The 25,238-nt window shown below is 45.6% G+C and overlaps 1 protein-coding gene across 2 annotated transcripts in view; it reads right to left on the reverse strand.

Annotated features, from left to right (window-relative positions):
* The window catches only part of SLC35D4 (solute carrier family 35 member D4), a 663,061-nt gene that overhangs the window by 167,631 nt on the left and 470,192 nt on the right, over positions 1-25,238 (reverse strand). For both annotated transcript variants that reach the window (XM_086965641.1, XM_086965642.1), the window contains exon 12: positions 21,131-21,200. In XM_086965641.1, coding sequence (XP_086821767.1) covers positions 21,131-21,200 — 70 coding nt within the window. The remainder of the gene's footprint in view (positions 1-21,130; positions 21,201-25,238) is intronic.

Consider the following 25,238-nt stretch of genomic DNA (forward strand, 5'->3'; position numbering starts at 1 on the left):
ATCAAGAATATCTCATTGTGCGCACGAGTGCGTTGCCCTCACCGTATTATCAGTTTTTCAACTTTAACATTTAAAACTCAGTAAAGTAAACATACAGGCTTTAACATTCACATAAACATGACCATGTGGTCTCTGCCCCTAAAGATCCATCAAACATTTTAGGCAAACCTAAAGTATACATTGATATGAACATTATCCTTCCTTCTGAAGACACCAAGCATTTACTGTGGTTGGACCCAAGAAGGGATATATGAACTAAATGAACTATAAATAATCCAGACCTACTGTTTTTGGCACATCTTTTCATAATAAACAAAGCATACCTATGGTATCTGACATAACTTTTCCCAATCAACCAATCGGCACTGCAGCTTTGATCATTGGCTTGCCATGATAACTAACCCAAGTCTCCTGCAAAAAGCTCAGTCCATACAATAAAACTACTCTCTTTTCTAGCGTAGACAAGACTTCTGTCTCATTAAATTTAGTTGGGACGAAAATCAGCAGGTGGGTGGATCCAAAGCCACATTATGGTGATCGCATATGGTCTGGTCTCAAGCCTGTCCAAAAAATGGGGAAAAAAATAGTTTAATATAATAAAATGATAATCCAGCCTTTGGTTTGTTGAGCAATGGGTCAAGCATTACAACTAAGTGAATATTTGCTAGTCTGGGCGGCATTTTCTGATCCCTTCACAAAGCAGTGTTAGCTCAGGGGTCGGAATTTCGAAGTTGTGCGGAGTTTACTGCACTTGGAAATTACCGCTTGTCTGCACCCTTCAGTAAATTGTAGGAATGGCAAACTTGCTGCAACTTAACAGGGGTGAAGAGTACGGACGGTGTATACAGTCACATGAAGAATTTGGTGCATTAAGTATCAAAATCCGCATATATTTCCAAAAACTCAGAATAGATACGATTGCTTGCACAAGGTCCATTCCAAACCCAGGCTAGTCATTGGATTTTATGGGGTGAGATAAATAGCACCTTCCCTTCGGGGTACGTAATTTGGTCCTAATTGTTCAGACAATGCGATTCTAAATAAATGGCATTATGTGAAATACTGTTATAAGCACTGTGGGTTTACATCAGGTGTATTTCACCACAACAATGTCAATCTTATTGAACATTAGCACTTCTATGTGGGGAATCAGGTCAAGACTTAGTGCACACTTTTCCATTCACGTGGCCAGTTTTATGCTCAATATATCAGACCTCCCACACACATTACGTGTTATACAAAGGCATTTAGACTGTCACAACCCTGAGATCTCGCTGCTGCACCCCGAGCAGAGACCCCCACTCTCACATCATGGCAAGGGTCGCTGGGGTCAGAGATGCTAAGACTTGCATCAGGCTCTCACCCTGAGATCAGAGGGAGCCAGCATGACACTACTTCTCACGCTGAGAATCTTTCACAACTTAAATCCACACAACCGAACCAAATCACCCACCCTGCGGCAAGGCGGCTACCTTGCTTACACCAGGACCCCCATCCACCCTGTCAGCCCTTCCCCTCCCCCTTCTGGACTCACACTGAATACAGAACACTTGTCGAAATTATAACAAGAAACAACTGCCATTCATTCAAAGGCATCCTCCGAGAAGGGCACTTCCTGCTGCTAAAGTGCTCCCTGGCTCCCTCCCTCCTAGCAGGATCCAGCCCAGCACTAAAACTGTCAGTCAGCTTCACTTCACCCCCTCCGCTGCTGCACACAAGGGAAAACAAGCATGTAGCACTTTGAACCATCTTGTTGCGGAGCGATGGGAGAAAGATACAAACAAAACTCAAGCTTTAAAGAGACGCAGTCCTAGCCAATTGCCCTGTTCTATTATCTTCCCTCCATTCACGCATATTTATTGCCAGTAACCTGCATGGTAACTGCTTTCAAAACCAGGCTGGCTCCGTGGAGCCGACGGGGGGAGGGAAACTGAAAGCGCGCGGTGCGTGCACTGCCAGTCTCCGGGGGACTGGAGATGTGCACCGTACAGAGTGCACATATCCTGCCCGTACGCATGCACATCTCCTGTCCGCGCGTGCCACCTCCTGTCTCCCTTCAAGAAAGAAAGCCACAGCAATAGAGTCTCGCCACCGAAGCAGCTGCGCTGCAATCAATAGCGAGACCTAAAAAACGTTATCCAACCTGCACAGCATTGTGGACTCTGTGCCGCGTGGCTAAAATTGACGGTAAAGCCACTAGATCATACCCCTGCAGCGGCTACGAAACACATGGGCTGACTCATAGTATTGTATGTCATATGGGAGGGTATGGTTGGAAAAAAGGCCTCTGTGTAAGCGTTTAGGTGCTGTGTAAGAGGACAAGAGTTGTGCTCTAATCGTGACAGCGGTCACTGCGACTTCACGTGCAGCGCAGTGAAAGAGGAGTGAGGGACAGAACGAGTGTGTGGTACATTAATCTTCTGTTGCGCTTGGTTGGAAGGGACTGGGTTCAGAGTGTGATATAAGTGGGAAGTGTTCTGGTGTAATGCGTAATGAGTAGTGAAGCATACTCTCTGCTTCCCTACCACTGTGCAGCTGTGCTTTTCACTGGACTGAAACGAGCGTCAGTTGTACTTGCGCTATTACCTACTATCCCACAGAGGAAATGGATTCTGATTCTTAGATTGTTTAGACAACAAGGGCTCAGCGTACTAAAATGTAACAGTCAATGACAGTCAGGGCGAATGCTCTTTAGACTCCACACAGGAGCCACAAAGGACCAACCGACCAGAATGCAACAGTTACAGACAGCCAGGGTAAATGCGCTTTAGACTCCACACAGGAGCATCAAAAGATCAGTGCACCAGATTGCAATGGTTACAGGTAGCCAGGGAAAATTTTCTTTAGAGCTTCACCCAGGAGCAACAGAGGAGTGACTCCCATGAATGCACTGGATCCAGGCAGCTGGCGTAACGCACATGGTAATTGAGCTGTAGAGCCCACCTAGGCGTGACCGAGGAGCAATGCATGTGTATGCATTGGATACATGTAAAGAACCAGAGAGAGAAACTTCAAGAAGCAGGAATGTATCTGCATGCCCTGCCTTAGGATTAAGGAATAGTTAGTCTCCACCACCAATCTTAAATTAAAGATGAACTTCGGCATCACTTTCAATGAGTCACAGCGATAGTAAATAGGGAACAGAAAACAGGATTGTGTGAATGGTTGGAGGATTAGGTTATATGTGATAACATATTCTAACTCAGAATTAGAAGAATATTGCAAGTTGTGCTGGAGTTCTGTGACCATATAGTGACACGAGACGGCAGGTAGATTGCCCTTATTATGTTATACTTTCTGTGGTCACTTGCAATATCCTTCTTTACTCCAAGTAGGGTGTGTATTAATCCATAACATTTTTCAAGTGCGGGGTGGGGGCACTGGCAGGCAGTTATTGACTGGGGTGGAGTTGAGCCCGAAGGCCCCATGTTTTGACTAAGGCTCTCTAACCCCACCCTGGTCAATAATTACATGGGAGTGCCCCCCCCCCCACCCCCCACCGCCCCCTTGGATATTATTGCTTATTTTGTTTAGACAGCTACCAGAGTGCTGTACCTTGGCTGGATCAAGGTTGGTCAATATATGCTCAGGAGATTCATGCAAGAGGCTGAGACAAGCATCATTACAATCACAACCCACATGTTGTTCCAATAAAGCAGCCTGTAACCACCACAGGGCTCTAAAGAAGAACTTGAGTGCTGTCCTTGGTCAAGGTTTGTGCCTGCAGATGAAGACATGCTGCTGCAAAAGACAGCTCTGGAATCCTTCACTTGCTTATGCAGGAGGCTGAATGGGTTAATGACCACTGTTCGCATCTCTGACGCTACAAATTCCTTAGACACATGAGTCCCAAAAACAATTCTTATCTCTCTCCGAGATAGTCTTATAAACGTTTCCCAATCTGTGAAAATAGTTTTAAATTGAGTATTCCATGACCGTTTTTCACTGTTCATTGTCTATTTTTCCTGTGATACAGCCATGCACTCAAGGGATCAAAATGTGTATTTATTTTACAATACTTTATTGGGTGGCGGGAGGGAGCAGACAGGCCGAAACTCTTCTCACATCTCGTCTCACAGTTCCCTCGCTGCGGCTTCCCTGGGCCCTGGTCTGGTGCAGTATCACAGCAAGGTTGCCATGCACCCTGTTGTAAGCAAGAAAAATGGGCCCTCTGACCCGGTGCCACTGCACCTGTTGCACCAATGGTAGCTACGCCCCTGGTCTAGTGCTGGATCCACAGTGGCTGGCAATGAAATAGGATGGCAACAACTAGTGATGATCTTGGAGCCAAGTGGACCTTTGTCGCCCTCCCCACCCTTCGACTCAAACGCACCAGGATGACAGCTGCATTTCAGTGAGGCATCCCATTGAGAAGTCAACTCTGTTGAGTGCTTGGTGTGGGACAGTTGATGAGGGCATTTAAGGGGTAGGGGGTTAAATGCAGGAGTGTGCCTGGTAACTGGACTCGTGCTAGCTCCTTTGCGGCCTCTGAGAAGGAGGTGGTTGGAGAGGCAGCAGAAAGGAGGGTCCGCGGCTTGGACTGAAGGCTGTGGGAGTTGAATCTAGGCCTGGATGGTGCTCATAAACCCCCACAATAATGGGGAGACTGTAGGAGTGTGGTATTTCGTGTTCCATTGATGGAGTGGACTACCACTCCAGGTAATTCCTGGGACATGGTGCTTCCTAGATTGCATCACTCCAATAAATCCCTACAATTGTTTCCAGTATGAGCAAATCAACAGACAGCCTGGGAGAGGGTGCTTGTTGATTGCTTTATACTGCCTACTGTAGTAGGGGTTATTTGGATGAATGCAATATGGAAAACACAATGTTCCAGAAACAGAGGAAGAAAAGTGGGAAAGTTTGTGGGGCTGGAGGGGGATTACTTTTTTAAACCTTGCCCACTAAAAAGTAGTGAAAGCCAGAAGATCTCTGTCATGAACGTTTTCTAGCCTTTTAAAATATTTTAAGCCATAAATACTTAAAGCCCACATGTCCTCTCACATTTTTGACCCTTCATATCTACACGAATCCATTAGTGCAACATGGAGTTCAGGTGTACCTCGCGTTTGTGATGAATCAGGATTAGCACTATATTTGTTCATTTGCAGCAATAGAACACTGTAATCAACCGAGAGAAAGCTGTTGATTTTTAGGTCTCGGCGTCAACGCGCGGAAGCGCATCTCCGCCGAGATCTTTTGTTAGCGACTATGCTTCCCAGGAGACAGTCCCGGCCGCGCGCATCCTTCCAGGCGATTTGTAACTGGAACGCGCGCTGTGGCCAGGCGCTGTCTCCTGGGAAGCGCAAGCACCACACACGCATGCGCATACACACACACACAAGCGCCCATGCACGCACGCACATACATACAGAGACACCACCCCTGACACATACACACACGCGCGCACACACACAAGTGCACCGAGGCCCCCCCTCCCCCTCCCCCTCCCCCTCCCCCGCCGTCACCGTCGCACACATACATACACACACACACACGAGCATACACACACACACACACGTGCACCAATCCCGCTCCAGCCTTTTGGAACTTACCTTACCTCAGCACGCGGCGCCCAACCTCCTGCTGGCGCGGCCCCGGGGCTCTACACTGCTCACAGGAGCCCCGGGCCGCGAGACGCAACGACTCCGCCTGCCTCCTCTTCCGGTCTGAACGTGGCCCCGCCCCCGTCACAGGCGACCGTGCCTGACTTCCGGGGCGGCCGCGATACTAAGAGACTGCTGGGGACAAAGTGTGGTCTGTGGAGTTACAATGGTTGCAAGCAAGGGGTGAGTGTGAAAGTGCCGACCTTATTTATGTTTAATGATAAAAACAAGGTTAAACTTAAAAATCTGAGTATCTATCACACAGAGAAGATGGGATGGGCAGATCTACAGCACAAAACTCCTAAAATGCAAATGTGTTAAAGAAGACCCATAGAAAGCAACAGGCTGTTCACATACACTGAACATCTGCCTGTGATAAATGCAATATAAACTGTGATAAAACTGCATTGGCGACACCCCAATATGTTACATTGAAATATTAGGGATTAAATCCCAGTTGTCGCTGTGTGTTTAAGAAACATCTGTTAGTACAGTGTGTGGAAAGCTTTTTCAGAAACTATGTAGGAGCGTGATTGGAGACCCACAACAGCAAATAACCCAATCACAAACACGCTGGTACATTGCACAGGCAGAATCTACTACATTAACTGATGCAAATGAAAAGCATCTTTGCTTCTACTTCAGGACGTACAACCATTTTCAAAATATTAAATGACCTGATCCCCTCCCCAAGTTTGGAGGGAGATTTGTAGCAGCACTGTTACAAAAATATTTCTCAAGTTGATTTTTAATTTTTAGTGGCCTAAAGTTAAGCACTGTCTACTTTGAACAAGGGAACCAGGTTCGAGTCCTTGCCTCGACTTACCATCCTGTGATTATGACAAAATCACTTAATTTCCCTGTACCTAAAAATGAATGTATATGTAATGTAATCTGGTGCTTATATAAAACTGTTCCATTGCCTCTGGGTCGTGTTCGCACCATATAGACCTTCGAAAAAGACTCTGACATTTTAATAGAAGTCTACTTGAAATTAAAACGACTGCTCTTTCTGCTGCAACACTTCCAAGGTGCTCCAAGATGTATGTATGTCAAGCTTTGCATGCAGCCTGTACAAAAGTCCCTGCAGGTTTCAGATACAAAAGGCAGTGAGCGGGCTAGGGTGCTAGTATTATCTCTACCTGGTGGTGAGTGGTGAGTGCAGAGTGGTGAGTGCAGAGTGGTGAGTGCAGAGTGGTGAGGGCAGAGTGGTGAGGGCAGAGTGGTGAGGGCAGAGTGGTGAGGGCAGAGTGGTGAGTGCAGAGTGGTGAGTGCAGAGTGGTGAGGGCAGAGTGGTGAGGGCAGAGTGGTGAGGGCAGAGTGGTGAGGGCAGAGTGGTGAGGGCAGAGTGGTGAGGGCAGAGTGGTGAGTGCAGAGTGCAGAGTGGTGAGGGCAGAGTGCAGAGTGGTGAGGGCAGAGTGGTGAGGGCAGAGTGGTGAGGGCAGAGTGGTGAGGGCAGAGTGGTGAGGGCAGAGTGGTGAGTGCAGAGTGGTGAGGGCAGAGTGCAGAGTGGTGAGTGCAGAGTGGTGAGTGCAGAGTGGTGAGTGCAGAGTGGTGAGTGCAGAGTGGTGGTGAGTGCAGAGTGGTGAGTGCAGAGTGGTGAGTGCAGAGTGGTGAGTGCAGAGTGGTGAGTGCAGAGTGGTGAGTGCAGAGTGGTGAGTGCAGAGTGCAGAGTGCAGAGTGGTGAGTGCAGAGTGGTGAGTGCAGAGTGGTGAGTGCAGAGTGGTGAGTGCAGAGTGGTGAGTGCAGAGTGCAGAGTGCAGAGTGCAGAGTGGTGAGTGCAGAGTGGTGAGTGCAGAGTGGTGAGTGCAGAGTGGTGAGTGCAGAGTGGTGAGTGCAGAGTGGTGAGTGTGCAGAGTAGTGAGTGTGCAGAGTAGTGAGTGTGCAGAGTAGTGAGTGTGCAGAGTAGTGAGTGTGCAGAGTGAGTGTGCAGAGCAGTGAGTGCAGAGCAAGTGTGCAGAGCATTGTGTGCTGTTGAGTGCAGAGTGCTGTGTATTGGCAATGTTAATGACAATGCCCATTTATTTTTGATTTAAAGAAAAAAAATGTCATGAGCAATGCCAATAGCTCTACCTTTAATGATGCCGAGACCATTGCATTGCAAATGCTTGTTTATGTAAGTTTTTATCAGCATGTCAGCCTTTTTTCTCACATGTATGATGCAGGATATGTGCCTTTTCTCCGTGATGATCCTGGATTTTTTGCCTTTTGCTAGGCCCTATATTTTGGCCAGCTTTAGAACTCTGTGCACTTTACTTCTGCTACTTATTCGCCCTAACGGTCAAAGGGGCACACTACGGCCACCTACTTGGAGGCTTGGCAATTCGCGTCTCAATACCTGGCACAGCTTCTGTAAGGGTATTGCATCGAATTCACCAGCAACTACTGCAATTAAGAGCACCATCTTCAATTACAGCATCGAAAACACACCTGTTTCGCCTAGCACTGCCTTAAATTGTTCTCCCCTCCACACTCTCAGCGCAGGGACATGCCGGAGAGCGTAACTAAGCGCTTTATAAAATTCCAAAATAAATAAAAATAAAAACTAAGGTAGTTCCTATTAATGCTTACATTCATCCAAAAAAAAAGCAAGGCCTTGCGAAAGCTGGTGGACCAGCTTCTGAAGGATATAGGGGAGGAGGAAATTCCTAACTTCGTCCTCTCAGGCGATCTTAATCTGCCCGTTCTTGGCTCCAACTTGGACCATTCTGTGCTATCCCAATCTTCATACTGGGACATACCGGCGCAAGCTAGAAACTCCTATGTAATGATCGGCAGACAACTACTGGATGATCTAGACTTGCTCAGTCTTAGGGTCCCCAATGGTAGGATTGCAGAGGAAAAGTTGCTGGTGTCTTGGTTCTACTCCACTACCAGCTCAACTTTAGACTACACTTTTGTTACCCTCTTAAACGTTCCTCGGGGGCCACTCTTTCTGCTTAGGGGACAAAGCAGAGAGTGATCCCCTCCCTCCAGAGGTGTCCTTTCTTGCCACTCCGCTCACAATTAGCGTGGAATGGCATAGTGTGCAAAAAAACGATGATTGAGATGCGGCCCGGGTGATCGCCAGTGGCTCTCCGTGCCACTGCAAACAAGCTAGCCTGGCTGAAGAGGGGTGAAACCCCGAAACCGGTCCTAGGATGCTTGTTTCCAGTCCAGGGAGGACCTGGCTTGGCAGTTCAGGCTGGACTGTTCCCATGAGGCCCATGGTCAAGCCTGATTTGCATATGGCTGGGTTCACACTGGAATGGCATGGTGAGCAAAAAAACGATGGATTTAGGCCCAGATCTCTGTACTGGGGTGAATGTATGACATTGTTCTGCATTCTGTCCATCAACTGTTTTTACATTTGAAATAAATTCAAGCATTTTTTCTATCACTTTGTTGTTTTTTGCTGCCCTAAGTGTGCCAGGTATGCCCAGATGTGGGTACTGGGCGCACTGTGCCACTGGATTCAAGTTAGCCTGGTTGATGCGGGCTGAAAGCCTGAAACCGGTCCCAGGATGATTGTTTCCGGTCCAGGGGGGACCTGACTTGGCAGTTCGTGCTGACTGTTCCCATGAGGGCAGGGTCAAGACTGATTTGAATATGGCTGACTCCAAACTGGGGTGGCATGGTGGGAAAAAATACGATGAATTGAGATGCGGCCCAAGCAACTTATTGCCTGTGGGTGAGATTAATTCAAGCATTCCATCCATCACCTTTCTATTTTTACACTTAGCTGCAAAGCAGAGGTACTTGGATCTGTGTTTACTGTTAACTTTAAGAGAATCAAGTACTCATAATCCACTATAGAGGACCTGTCAACATCCGCAAAGGAAACACAAGATGATTGGCGGAGTGATGAAACCGTTCAGACACTCACCCCCACTCACAGATCTGGGTTGAATCCATCATCATTCTTTAGCTCACTTCACCACCCCAGTTCAGAGCCAGCCATATGCAAATCAGTCACGGGAACAGTCCAGCCTGAGCTGCCAAGCAAGGGCTTCCTTGGACCACAAACAAGGATCCTGGGACCTGCTATAAGGATTAATGGTAGCACCTATGTGTGCTATAAAAAGGTGCGAGTGCTTCACTGAAAGGCTGGCAGTTCATTTTGCTACTCCACTCAAACTAAGACCCCATCAAATACTCACTGGGCAGAGACGTATTCCTAGGGCCCAGCTAACACAATTTAAGAAATTCAAAAAGGCAACAAACAACACCCTAAGAACACTTTGCCGTATACTTGGGGACACTGGTCTTCAAACAATACTAAGACTTCACAAAGCGTCACTAAGAAGCTGAAGTGGGCTATCAATAGGTCCCATGATGACGAGCTATGGGTCAAACTGTTTTCGGACATTAAGCATAATAATAGCGTGCGGTTCTGGGCGACGGTCACATACCCAGGTGAACCTGGGCAACATTTCTGGGTGACCACTTCAACCACCAATTGTCCGCATGTGCCTTGTGCCAAGAACCAACAGGAATTCTAACAGCAACCTCCAATAACATATATTCGAAGGCAGTTAGTCTGGCACCCGCTTCGTCTCAACCTGCAGCAGGTCAACAGAACGCTTCCAAATTGCCACACATTAAACTTACCAGGTGTCAAATTACAAAAGGCAGAAGAGAAGGGGCTCTGAGCCCTAACAGCAGCCCTCCTGTTCCCTACAAAGAAGATGCAGAACACTGGGTGGAAACACGGGAATCATTCTTCTCCCAAATTAGGCTCATGGGAGTATTGCCAGACTCATTGAGAGGCTCCATTATCTCGCCCATCTTGAAAAGCGAGGACAAATCCTAGGCAAAAACCCACAGTCTGGTCACCCTCATCGACAACGAGCTAACTATTTCGCCGAGACATTGTTCGACAAATTAACATCTTGGGCATCCGACAATGCCATAATCCCACTGAACCAGACATAGTTTTCTAACCTGACAGGCATGACAACTAACATCCTTGCCATATCACTCCTTATTGATGCAGCAAAAAGCTTCAGGATGCCTCTCCACCTCTGCTTAATCGACTACAGGGAATACTGGGATCACGTGGACAGAGGCAAACTCAGGGGCAAGCTCGCTCACTGGAACATCCCTCAGGCCCTACTGGACAAGCTTAAACTGCTTCACAAGGAGGCGTTGTTTCAGGTCAATCTGGACTCCGGAACACACCTCTCCAGACAAATACCAACAACAAAAGGGCCGAAGCAGGGGTGTGTTCTCGTGCCCACTCTTTTCAACCTTTTTTTGGCTTATCTGATGCACAGGCAGAACACCTGCAACTCTCATGACCCGAAACTGGACAAGCTTAAACTGCTTCACAAGGAGGCGTTGTTTCAGGTCAATCTGGACACCGGAACACACCTCTCCAGACAAATACCAGCAACAAAAGGGCCGAAGCAGGGGTGTGTTCTCGTGCCCACTCTTTTCAACCTTTTTTTGGCTTATCTGATGCACAGGCTGAACACCTGCAACTCTCATGACCCGAAACTAGGGGCCATGACACTCTCCAGCTTCCTATATGCTGATGATGTGGTCCTGGTGAGCCACTCCCGGGTGGGGCTGCAACGCCTTCTTATCACAATGCAGGAATACTCTGCTGAGAACAAACTAAATGTTAACCTTGAAAAATCTAAAACAATGACGGTTAATAACAGCAAAAAAAGGCAGATCGTCTGGGTATTTGGCCAATTCATGGATTCAGACAGCAGAAGAATACAAATACCTGGGAGTAATCATCGAAAAAGATGGCCTATTCGCTCACCAGAAAAAGGCAATTAAAGCGAAGGGCCTGGTACTGGCAATAACGCGAAAAAAAAATGTTCATGAAAACTGACAGGGCCAACACTGTCCCCTCTCCTTCAGGTGGCGCAATCTAAGTTATTATCAACAATAACATATGGAACCAAACTACTGAGAGGAAGGGATGCTAAAATATTGGACAGTACAATGACGAAAGCATATAGGATTATATTTTATCTTCCGACGTACACCTCACCGGCTCAGATAGGGCTGGAGTTTGAACTGCAAAAGCAGGCTTTGGCCAGGCGAGTGGTGTCCATAAATTGTTGGAACAAAATCAAAAAGGCATACTCCAACATCCTGAACTACCAGCTATGGCAGTAGCTGCAACGCCGGGATTCCTAGGCCGCCTGAGACTACCTCCAAGAATCATTGGCTGTCACTGGGCCAACCCAGCTCTGGGAAATGTCTATCACCCATCAGCCTTCACAAAACTGACATGGAAACCAATAACGTTTCTTTCGCTAACTGAAGACAAGGCTGCCTTTGCATGCAGAGCTCATGCTTGGATGACTCTTAACAACTACAGAATACTTGCAACTCAAAAATACTTTAATACAATGTATTCTAGAGCAGCCAGGGAGAAATTCTTGAAATACCTCCTAGGGCTGTTTCCCTCCCTACTGCACCTCTCCCCTTGCAGATGGAGCCCACATCAGATGTCTGCCGCCTATGTGGTACCGGAAAATAAGACTTGCCGCATTTACTATGCTCCTGTAAGGAGCTACGGTGGGAAAGGAGACAGCTGCTTAGAGTCCCTTTTTGACCAAAAAGGAATCCGCACATGGAGGCAAGCCGTGCTGGCCTTCTTCGCGCCTGGGGATTCGCAGCTGAACTGCCGGCTGTTAAAATATCTCACACAGGTGGAGATGAGAATGCCAAACTGGGTCTGCCCGGCTCTCAATACCACAATCACCACCTACTCCCAGGGAAGTTGTCAGCCCGACCTGTGGCTGATGTGGGCATCCGCAGCCTCAACACGCAGGTGGATATGGGAGACAAACTGTATGCTTTGCAGTCGACTTGAGCACTCTAGCTGCCTGACTTTTTCAAAGCGTGGCCACACCAACAATTAATGGCCAGTGAGCATTGCAGTTGCCTCATTATAATTGTCATTTTTAGGTCTCGCCTGTCGATGTGCATGCGCATCGAGCTTGCGAGACTATGGGGGCTTAAACACTCTTTAACCAACTTGCAAGGAATCGTGGCGATTCCTTGCAGTGCCCGTGAAATTCAAGCTCAATGCGCATGCGCATTGAGCTTAAAAGCGCGTGCACATGCCCCCAGCCGCCTGCCTCCCCCAGGCGCACTCCTCCCACACCCCCACTCCGCCCCCTCCCCTGCCTACCGTGTCGCATTTCTTCCGTTCCCTCAGCCGCACTCCAGGCCCCTGCTGCTTTCACACCCTCTCCCCGCTCCGCCCCTCCCCTGCCCGCCGTGTCGCATTTCTCCTCCCCCCTCCCCTTCTCTGCCTTCCCTCCTTCTTGTTCTATCTTTGCGTATTTTCGGGCAATTATGTGAATTCTTGCATTGTGTATGCTTGAATGTTGTTAAGCAAGCTTGTTTTCTCGTTTTATTCTGCCATCACCAGTCTGCATTTCGCCAGAATTCAAGTTTGTATCAGTTTATTAATTTACATAGTTCGTTCTGTTCAAGTGGACTCTCCTTTTCCCTCGTTATAGCACGTACGTAGCAAGTTAAAGATGCGAGATAGAGAAACGCCATATTTTGGCAACAACAGGATGTGTGGCGTTTATTCCAGCTCGAGGATTAACCAAGCTTGTTTGGTTGGGGGAGGCCACCCCTATCTAACATGACATGAAGACGACGTATGGCACTCCAGGCCCCTGCTGCTTTCACACCCTCTCCCCGCTCCGCCCCCTCCCCTGCCCGCCGTGTCGCATTTCTCCTCCCCCCTCCCCTTCTCTGCCTTCCCTCCGTCTTCTTCTATCTTTGCGTATTTTCGGGCAATTATGTGAATTCTTGCATTGTGTATGCTTGAATGTTGTTAAGCAAGCTTGCTTTCTCGTTTTATTCTGCCATCACCAGTCTGCATTTCGCCAGAATTCAAGTTTGTATCAGTTTATTAATTTACATAGTTCGTTCTGTTCAAGTGGACTCTCCTTTTCCCTCGTTATAGCACGTACGTAGCTGAATTTAAACAGACTCGTTCTTCAAACCAGAATGTTGGAATTGCGTCACTTGTGACTGTTGCACACCTGGCTTGAGTCGTAAGGGTCACCGAGGTAGAGCCCTCTGCATCGGGGACGAGACGGGCGCCGCGCCTCTGGCAAGCTTTGTTGGTATGTGCTGTCGGAAGTTCAGACTGTGGGCGCTGCTTGATGCACAACCCAAGCAATACAGTACGCCCGCGGTTCTTAACCTTTTCACTTGTTGTCCCCCCACCCGAATCACGACTGTAAGCCTGGGTGCACTGCCTAAATATTTCTCTGTGAACCTGAAATTAATATAATCACACGTGACCAGTTAGGTTGTCGCAACACGTCATGCATGTGGTTTAGCTCGCCTCTTATCCTTGGTTGCCGATAAAACGCATTTTTGAAGGCCACTCTTCACTTGAAGCCTAGCCAAGCTAAATCGAATACAACACTGTAGTTTACCTTCAGCTCTGAAGGTGCTAGCATGCCGTTTTGTGCATTTCAAGTTTCATCCGTAGATCCTGCTCCTTCCTAAGTTTTTGATGCGACCCTCCTCTGCAGAACACTCTCCTAACTAAGCTAGTTGTTTCTGTGCTTATCTGTAGGGCCCTCTGCTTCCTAAGCTCGTTTCCGTGCTCATCTGTAGAGCCCTCTGCTTCCTAAGTTTGTTGATGCTGCTCTCTTCTGCAGAACCCTCTCCTAACTAAGCTAGTTTCAGAACTCCTCTGTAGCGCCCTTTCCTTCCTTAACTGTTTCAGTGCTAATCTGTAGAGCCCTTTCCTTCCATAGCTCATTGTTTGTGCTCATCTGTAGATCCATAAACAAAAAATAAAATGTATTTACATTTTACACACCAAAAGCTCAAACTTTTCACATCCACAGCCACATCCACCGCCACCAGATCCACCACACCCACCACCACTACATCCACCACCCCATCCACCACCACCACCACCACCACCGCATCCACCACCACCACATCCACCACCACATCCACCATCACCACCACATCCACCACCGCATCCACCACCACCACATCCACAACCACATCCACCACCACATCCACCACCCCATTCACCACCACCACCACAACCACCGCATCCACCAACCCCACATCCACCACCAACACCACATCCACCACCAACACCACATCCACCACCACCACCGCATCCAACACCACCACATCCACCACCACTTTCACCACACCCACCACCACCACATCCACCACACCCACCACCACCACATCCACCACACATCCACCACCACATCCACCACACATCCACCAACACATCCACCAACACATCCACCACCACCGAATCCACCACCACCACATCCACCACCGCATCCACCACCACCGCATCCACCACCACCGCATCCACCACCGCATCCACCACCACTGCATCCACCAACACCGCATCCATGACCACCACCACATCCACCACCGCATCCACCACCACATCCACCAACACATCCACCACCACCACATCTATATGTGTGTGTGTGTGTGGCTGTGTGTGTGTGTGTGTGTGTGTGTGTGTGTGTGGCTCTGTGTGTGTGTAGGTGCAAATGCAATGTTCTTGGATTTTCGTCACAATAAAATACACTGAACATAATCTTCACAAAAGTTATTTACAAACGTTTAAGGTATTGCCATTATAAATTACAATAACTTTTATTTAAGTATTAATTATTTACAAAAATAAAAGCCATTGTTATTTGTAATATCAATACATCTAAGTCACGTAAATACAACACACATTGAATTACAAATGCTATAGGTGTCACATTTGCGAAAGTTAAAACTATTGACATTGTAACTGACAAAGCTATTTTCAAAACCAACACATAAATAAAAAAGTGTCATTTACAATAACAATCGCTCAAACTTTCCTAATGCGAGACCTATTGCATTTCCAATGCTTGTTTACACTGTATGCGCAGGCCTATCTCTACCTGAGTCTGCCCAGTTCGCACTTTATTGGTCCATTAGTATTAGAGCCACTCACTCTATTTTGCTGACATTTGATGAAAGGAGGGGTGATTAACTAAATTCGAATTTGCTTACTTTGCACTTTAATGGATTTATGTTAGGTGGGCCTTACCAGATCTATCTACCTCAATGGTTGGTGGCCCATTAACCTTGCAACTGTTTACTTTGTTTCATACTGCTCTGTTACTGTGTGCGGATCAGCATTTTAATACCTTCACACTTTGCTTTTTATTGAACTGCTGCAAATCAAACTGTCTAACATCATACGTGTGACAACTTTTCCTAATCTCCATCGAAGAAATAGGCTTGCACTTGACAACTTTGCATTTTAATGTACCAATTGCACTTTATTGCCGACATAGTTACATTGATATTACCGATTAGTCTACAGTCCTTCATCAATCTGCATGCTTTCTTAAACTGACAATGTGAGTTTATAGAGATTAAAACCATTTCTCAACTGTCGCCAATCCCAGCAAACCTATTGTTATCCCTGGGTTTTCATCGTAATAGGGTCATGTTTTTTATTTGTTATTGTTGTGTATGTTCGGTTTTACTGCTTATTGAATTTTATTGCAATGATTTTCAGTCACTATGCAAATAAAAATAAACTTGAACTCCTGCTATCCAGTAACATCTTCTCCCCCTTTCACCATGGCTATAACGGCTTATTCCTTATTGGCACATGTGTATGGTGTCAAAAGTGTACCCAGGGTCCGGAAGTTAAATGCCTCTTGTGGACGGCAGCACCTATTGTGCCACACAGTATAGTGTCAATGCAAACATGGCTTCAGGCCTACCCTGTGTCGCCAGACTGTTGCAGTGATACATGCACTGCAACCTGTCAAAACGAAACCTTTTTTGACAGATAAAAAACTCCCCTTTAACCCTTTGTGTGCTGGTGACGGAACCACTCCGTCACCAGCCACGGACGCGCTGTGCTAATGACGGGTTAAAGATTAGTGAGTCACTCCTAAATGAGCCTTGTTACCCACAAGGTAGGGTGCCTGGTATTTAAAAGTGGGAAATGTAGCAAATTCATATTACCACGCACCTATTGTGACACAAGCCAAACAGCTATTTTCACTGAGTTCTACGTATAAAACTATTCTGCTGATTAAAATACTAATACTGTATCTCAGGAACTGGACTAAATTATACAACTATTTTCAACAGTTATTGAAATTCCAATTAGTGGTGAGGTCAGATTTTTTTTATAAATATTAAGGAAACATAACTAGTTACCTTTTCCCTGCCTGAAGTTCCTGGAGGCTAATTTGCATTGGGTCTCTGGCTTCTCCCAGCCAGTGAATAGCCTTAAATAGGTGTGACAAGCTGTGAAATGCCTCCCAGGAGCAAACATAAGGCCGACCTGAATGGGTGGAGATGAATCCTCTGAACTTCACGTAATATGCAGGTTGGGGGCCGTGGGCCTCCTTTTGATAGCACAGTGTCAAATCCTACTTCACCGGCCTATTGAGCCACATATAACACTCGGGGCACACTTGAAAGTGAGAGAACAGATATCAAAATAATTCGTATGTATTCCCTCTTTGGTTGCTGTAGGACCATGCTTTTATCCAACCAGACATCTGTCTCCGGGTTTGATATGGATACAGTGCCTGCCTCAATCTGAACTTTAGTGTTAGATTTGGGAGGACACTAAGAGTACCATAGTGCACTCCCCCCACACACACATACCCAGATCTCAGAGCCAAAGTTTAGACTTTCACCATCTTGAAAATGCCCTGACACATAGCATTTTAGGCCTGTTTGCATAAGCAAACATTAGCTACTGAAAAAGTCGCTAGGGTTGGCCTCAGAAACGTCTACCCCACTGGTTAGGGTATGCCCAGGAGTCAACCCATCCCCTTAGCCAGTTCCAGGTATAAATGTGGCACATACAGGCATCGACCTCACACACCCTTTGGACCCAGAAGAGGACTGGAACTACCGTCTATGATCTAAGAGGATCCCTGAAGGGCTGGGTCTGCTTTTCCTTATACAAAGAGAAAAGAAGTTGACTCCTAGGATCAGAAGGCGTACCTACTGTGTGGCTACATGTAGACAACAAGATTCACAAGGCCCTTTCCTGGAAGTACAAAGCTGACCAGTGGCAACTGGACCTTTTTATTGAAATCTTGCAAGTCTCCAAGTCCTCCCATGAGGTCCAGGGGGCTCTGGAAGTGTACTCCTGTGGTAGATTGAGGCTTAAAAGGTTAAATCAGAAGGTAAAATATTTGACCAGGATGAGCCTGATTGGTTCTATCACGGTCAGCCTCAAATATGTCTACCACGACCATTGACTATCATTGACGCTTTGTACTTTTTGGTGTTATTTCTACTGAAAACTTTGAAAAATTCACAACTCCGGCTCTCCTTCTTAGATTTTTTCATTTTGTATATTAAACTTTAATCTGCTTTTTCTTATTTGGTTTAGGATGTTTACTGTTTTTCATTTTGACTTTATTACTATTTTGATACTGTTTAAGTACTTTACACATTGCCCTAAGTTAAGCAGCGGGGTTGAGCACAGGGTAATTTACTGATGTTAAGGGTTCACCCTGATAAAGGTTGTGATTATTCTTTGAGGTGGGTAGTCACCCACTCCAACGAATAATCCAATTCCTTACATATGAAAAAGAGGTTTGTGTATTTATATAAAATCTGTCCTCGTTTTAGCTGTCTAAACACTAACCATAAATGTCATCAAACAATAATTAGCACTGTTTTCTATAAAAAAATGTCTGATCAAATTCTAGCAGGAAATAAGCATTTTACATACGATGAAATGATCATACAATTCTTAAAACGAGTGTGGCGCTACCATTAAATAATCTATACTGTGACCGCAATCGTTTATGACCCTTTTTATATGCTCCTTTTTACAACCCACACAAATAGCAATCACTCCAATGCATTTGAAAAGGAAACAATTGTGGCACCATACCACCAAAAGCAATGTAACAGTCATGTTTCATGAACCCTTCCATCTTAAATGTACCATGAAAAAACACACCACCTAGCAAATTGTTTTGTGATTTGTGCCCTAAATTTAAAATTCAGATTAACAATAGCAGTATTATACAATGGGGTCTCAGGCCTTCCAAATCTGCCCTAGTCAGTAACTACCTGACAGTGCCATCCTCCTTGAGTCATATCGCTGAACAATAGGTGGACTTTGCCAATCACCAAGAAAGCTTACTTGTTGATGGCGGGCACACGATGAGTTTGTCTATCTTCATTCTTCCTGGCTCAATGGTGCATATGCTGATAAATAGCCATGTTGCTGTAGCAATGGGTTCAAGAGAATACACTTCTCTAAGAACACTGTTTACTGAAAGCGGTGCATATAAAGTAGTTTTATGCCCTTTCAGAGGTGAATTTTGTTGAATGCAGCATGAAAATCGAACAATTCCACTTGATAAAGTGAAGCAATTGTTTAATTTACCCAAACTACACCTGCCATGAAGGTTGATTGGCAGGGAACTCCTTTATTTTTATTGCCAGTAGCTGGGAATACATGCGGGGAGCGTATCTCCTCATCTAAAAGCTATACCTGGTGTCTCACCTGTGAATACGAGGTGTAGTTTGAGCCCTACGCCAAGGCAATCATTGGTTTCTAGGTTGCAACTGTGACAAATTCTTTTCTCACTGGTTTGCTCGGCCGACCATACTATGTACTATTGGACCCCAAACTGAGTTACAAAATACTCCAACTTTAGCACTTGCCCCTCAATAGTAAAGAGGAGTCCAAAGTTTACTCAAGGAGGTAAGGCCACATAGAACATAGTTGAATGGCACAACAGCCCTTAATAACTGATTGTCCAAGCAGTGCTTAAATTCAGTAAAAGAAATGTATGTTAATATACTCACATAACTGAATACTACACATGAAAAAAGTAACCTCAATAATAGCAGAACTCTCTTATCTACTGCCTAGTCAGAGATCTATGTTATTAGAACAATGGAATGTTGAGTGCTTTATTGTAGACAATGGAGTGCTCTGGGCTTATAATGGCTGGTAGAAGCCCGGAGTTCCAGCATTCCAATGTTTGACTTTGTTCACAGCTGTAATTGTGAACAAAGGCCTCTCAGAGCTCAAGGGGATTTAAACCTCCTCGAGCTCCAAGCAGCTTTTGTTTTTACTAATCAGTACATTCGGCCCTCTAAAGCCTCTCTAATTTTTCCAGTGCTAGACCTCTGCAGAATCCGCAAATCTAGACTGTTCCACCACGAACATCATTACACAGTCTGTTTTGTGCACATGCTCCCACTTGTTAAACATTTTTCTTTTGTTTCAATGTTGTTCATACAAGGGAACCCTTGGAAACATCTCCTTATACAGCCCCTATGTTTTTTTTCTTCCCAACACGATCACCTGTCACTTCCCTCTGCATGGCTCTCCAAACAAATGCAGGCCTGCCAAATGACATGGTTCCACTGTGTGACAAATGCTTTCTTCATTTATCACAAAGCAACCTGATGAAGAGCCACGATCGCATGGTGAGCTGGTAACCCTTGCACAGAATGTTTCTAGCTCAGGCGTATATGCTTTGCACAGCTGGGTTCGATTAAAGCCTACCCAGGGGCGAAAGGTGGTTCCAGATGATTTTGATGTTTCTGTCAGAGAGGGTAGGTGTGACTGTTTAGGGCAGGCTGGCAGATCTGAATGTGCCCTCCTGTCTTTACTTGGTAGTGTCATTATCCCCTGTTCCGACATGTCTATAGCTTCCGCATCAATATGGAAAGATCATGCACTGATGGTACGAAGTCATTAGCAGAATGTGGCACATAAGAGGGAAACAAAAGATCCATCTTTTCAACAAAGGCTTGATTCTCCTTCTGCACCTCTGGTGAGTTCAGGGTATCTCCAGCCTGGGATGGATCACTGGTACTACTAGTGTCATAAGTGGTACGGTTCTGACCAGAAACTGTCCTACAGCAAGACCCTTCTCGTGGCTTAATTAACAGAATACAAAAACAGCTTTGGTAAAGCGGCAGTTGGCGGCACAGCAAAGTGGTAAACCTACATGATGGTTTAAGCAATGTAAGAAATGTAAGAAGTTACCCTACAGAAGAACGGAGCCACAGAAAGCATGGCTAAACCCCATTTATCACAAGTCCATAACGTCAGCACAGAGTAAAGCACACTACAAAATATGTGGAAACATCTGACCAGTGCTGATTCTTGATCAATTCCTGACAAGAGAGGAGCCCACCCACGAAAATGCTTATCAATCAATCAGGATTTGGAGAGCAGAGCTACTTCATCCGTGAGGGTGTCGAGGACCTGTCGGATAGTGCTGCCTGTTCTCCTATTGGTTGAACATCCATGTCTTGAGGTCCTTCCTGAAATGCTGGAGTGATGGTGAGGCTCTGAGGTGCAGGGTGCGGTCATTCATTTTTGCGTATGTGGTAAATGACCATGATAATTAATAACTATTAAACATATACTTACATAAAATATTTAATACATTTTACATAACATGCCAAGAGCAGCAAGGTATGTAAACCAATAGCTACAGCATAAACCCTCACTGCGAAATTTAAAAAGAAATATCTCCCGAGCGGGGAGTAGTTACCTGGCACAGCAGCCACTGTGGAACCGGTAGAAGTAAAGGAACGGGAACTCCAAGGCACTCACAAGGTCACCTGGGAAACACAATAACATGCTCAGTCAAAACCAAGACAGGCCTGCTTGTAAAACAGTGTGGAGCACAGAAGTCAACATTTATCGCTTTACCACTCCCCGAGGATTATCCTATACTGACATTACAAATAATGACAGTTCACACACATCAGATCTATGCTCCCCTCAGATTCTGCTGCATGGTGATCAGCAGAACTGTATTCTTTAAATAAGCATTGTGATATTTGCAGTAAGGAGTGGCATTAGCAGTGCATAGCCTTCTCCACCCCCGCTCACCCAAGAGTTCCTTAGGGTTGCAGTAGAGCAAGTGCATTAGTGATATACTCTGCGGCAAAAAGATTTGAAATCTATGGAATGGGCTTTCCCTAGAAATATAACAACAATTGCAAAGAGGTAAGACGTAGAACCACAATCAGGAGATATAGAACCACAAACAGGTAGTTTTTAGGTATGGCTTTTGAGCTTTAGCTGTCCAGAAAGACTAAAGCCTTTCCCAACAATAATACATAATGTACATAGATAGAAGGGCGTTCGGTCAGTGGCCTTCATTCATTAGTCAACTAAGTTGACACTCACATTTTGCACCTGCCCTCCACAGCATACAGCATGAGGCAGTAGTAGTTCCCCTTTCCATTTGCCACACGAGCGAGTGGATTTGCATTAGTAAAAAACTACAAATCTTTACTTCAAATTAGCATTTTGCTTAACCAAATCCACTTACTTTCTACCTACGTGACATTCTGGGCCACAGAAAACGAAGTGATTCTGGTTCTCAACTTGAGTAAGCAATCACTTGATCACATACAACTTCAACATGATAACCATGTTTATCCAACCTGATTAGATGCACTATTATTAAAGCCCGACTTCCCCTTTTCATCCATAACTTCAGTAAAGGCTGCTCTAGAAATGGTTCAAATGCCTCGATTATTCGCTTATTAATTACTCGGTAATTTAGAGAAGCTTACCGTTCGATTACCATTACAGCCGGTGATCTTTCTCTACGCTTTCCTTTTCACTTTTCTTGGCTGTCTATGGGTCGAATGACCATTTATATAGCAGACATTATTTCCTTTACTGAAATAATTTTTTGTGAAATTACTATGCGCAGCGGGTTAGAAAAAATTGGCAACTAGCTTTATTTCGATTCTTAAAATTCCTCCACACAGATGAAGGCCAAAGGCTCCTCTTAGCAGCAACGGCTGGAGTCCCAAATTCTTGTTCCCTACTGGCACCACTCTCCACTATGTTAGACAAAATTACTAGCAAACTCTTTTTTCATGGGTTGGCAGCTGCCACTCAAAGCTCCACTGACTAAAAGTGCCTTGTGGATTACCTGGGGCCGTCCGAGTCACAGTCCCCTGACCTAGTCCTTTGCGAGGTCCAGGCAAAGGCAGGCTCAAATCAACCCCTAAGTTTAACCACTCATTCCATCTATACACCCAGGATCTGGAACGATATATCCCCGTTTCCATCAAGACCGACCCCCAGCGCTACTCCAATTTAGGAAACAGTTGAAGAAGTAATCCTTTAAAGAACACTACTTCACGATGCAGTAATCACCCTCAATCCGGCTTCTTTTACTCGTTGACTTTATGCTTCGACAGAAATAACATATAAATACATACATTAAAGGCTGAGCCACAATCTACTTCACTGTGCCTTAAACTGGAAGTAATGATGTCTGTACATCCATTTTGGAGAACTACCAACACATTGCGGTCACCATGGAGGGGAAAAGTTCTATCAGTGAATTGACCAGTGGGAGTAAAGAATCGAAGCTGCTTTGTTAGGGCACTTGAACCTTCTTGTTCTTTCCAGTGCTTAACTTGAGCAGGTGGTTTCCAGTGCTTCCAGCACTTAATTTTGAACACCAGCACCTATGACAGTCTCTCCCATGGTGGCGCTGTCTGTATAATTTAGAGATGAGCAGAAAAACAGTTGTTTATTAATTCAATATACATTAAACACGACTAATACCTGCAACCCATGCCATTCTTATAACTTTGGGGGCTTGAAATAGTCTGAATTATCACATTCGGAGGAGTGTTAATAGTTGAGCAGGTAGTGGTACTGTCAATAACAATGTTGGCACTGGCAATGGGTGGTTCAAGCTGCAGTGGCCTCCTGACGAGGACCCTGGCACTTATCGTATTACAAATTAAGCACTGCCTTCTAGCTTTATCAACTGAAGTTAAATTCAAAATGAATTCGACCGCTCCCACAACAAATCCATATATCCATTACTCGAGGCCTTGCCACACGTCATGGATTGATTGTTTAAAAATAAATAATTAGACGTACAAATTAAGTAAATTTGACTGCTTGTTACAATTGTTTATTTATTTGAGAGTTTTATATAGCTCTAGCTAGACCCCAACATAGATAACAAGTATCTACAAAGCAGCTAAATCACGTCAGATTATATGTGTTAAATAGGATGCATTTAAATCTAAAAGTGGCCCACATCAGAAATGAATCTTTTGATTCCCATCTGTCGGGCTTTTTTTCTTTTTTAAGTCGACATTCCATCTGACACCTTATCTTGTTAACAAAATAAACTTCATTGTTAGATGGAAACTCCAAAGTAATTGTACGCCCCGTCAGTTAGTTTGCGGTTTCCATGAGCTCCCATTTTATTGTTATTACCATTACATCTTGAGCGGTTCTGTCTTACTATTGTTTGTCTTAGCCAAGCTCTCTCTAGAGTACAACGAGCGGCTGCCAGGTCAAATATAGTAAATAAAAGACATGTGAAGTAGGATTGCACGGGCTCAGTTTAAGATATTTCTGGCAGCCCCAGATCGCAAAAACATGCTAACAACGGTGGCTTGTGATAGCGTCCGGGCTCCAGATCAAACAAAAGGTTGATTACGCTGGACTGGACCTTCGAACTTGGGCACTTGCATGCTTTTCCTTTCCTTTTATTGTGTCGCCTGTAAAAAGAACAGGCAGGGTTGCACGACCCGCACCGACCAATCAGAGCAACAGTCAAAGAACCTTCTGTGAAAACCTGGTGCTCCTTGAGCTGCTGCTGCACACTGCATCAATAAAACTTAAATATAACACCCCACTCCCCATAATCCCCCCCCCCCCCCCCTCCTCGCACGGCTTCGGCACTGAGTCTCATCCGCCTGGTAGGTTACCTTTCTATACACTTTTATTCAAGCTGTTATATGGAGAAACATTTACACAAAGTCCCTCTCATCTTTCCCAACCCCTTTCCACCTTTTACTAATCTCAACATCATTCGACACCACTCCTTGGTACCCAGCCTCAGAGCTACTCTTCCATACAGAAACAACGAAGCGGGCTCGTGCTTCACCGCCCCCGTCATCTCGGGTGTCCACACAATTCAGAATGTTCCAGAATGTCCAAGTACCTCAGTCTCCGAGGGCCGTGGAGCACTTAACGTTTTTAGCCAGGTAAGAAAGTAACATTGTTTACGAAAGGTATGCTCGGGTCCCTGGGCCATAGAACTCAGTTTTCTATTCCCAGGAGCCCCAAACCCTCTTCCACCACGCATTCTCAGACAGGATTATTGGTGCCCACCGAGTCCAAAATCACGTTTGGCTGCCCCCACTCCCCACAGAGTACACTCCAGATAATATTCTGCTACAGAGGGTCCTCCCAGTAGTAGAGGCCTGTCTCCTGGGCCTCTTCTCTGCCCGTGGGGCAGAAAGGCGGGCAGGGTGGGCGGTGCTAAACACCGGCATATGGATAATTGGAGGTGAGTAAACAATTTAATAAATCAAACAAATTTCGTAGGGCGCCCTGCATCGCATTTTGCTTCAGCCGTTCTGCCAGCTCTCACCACTCCTGAAGCAGTCAATAGCATGGAGGCCTGTCAGATTATAATATCTGCAGAAAAAATGACTCGCATTTGGTAACATGTTTCTAGTGGACAGTCTATCTACGTACACATTCCTAACCTTTTGAATATCCTCAGACGTCAGATTGGATCTGGTAACTCCTGTCATACCACTGCTCGGCTGGTAGACGACACTGGCTCCATTTCAGCACCAGAAACCGTGCAGGCA

The sequence above is a fragment of the Lissotriton vulgaris genome, chromosome 4_1 (genome assembly GCF_964263255.1).
Source record: "Lissotriton vulgaris chromosome 4_1, aLisVul1.2, whole genome shotgun sequence".
NCBI lineage: Eukaryota > Metazoa > Chordata > Amphibia > Caudata > Salamandridae > Lissotriton > Lissotriton vulgaris.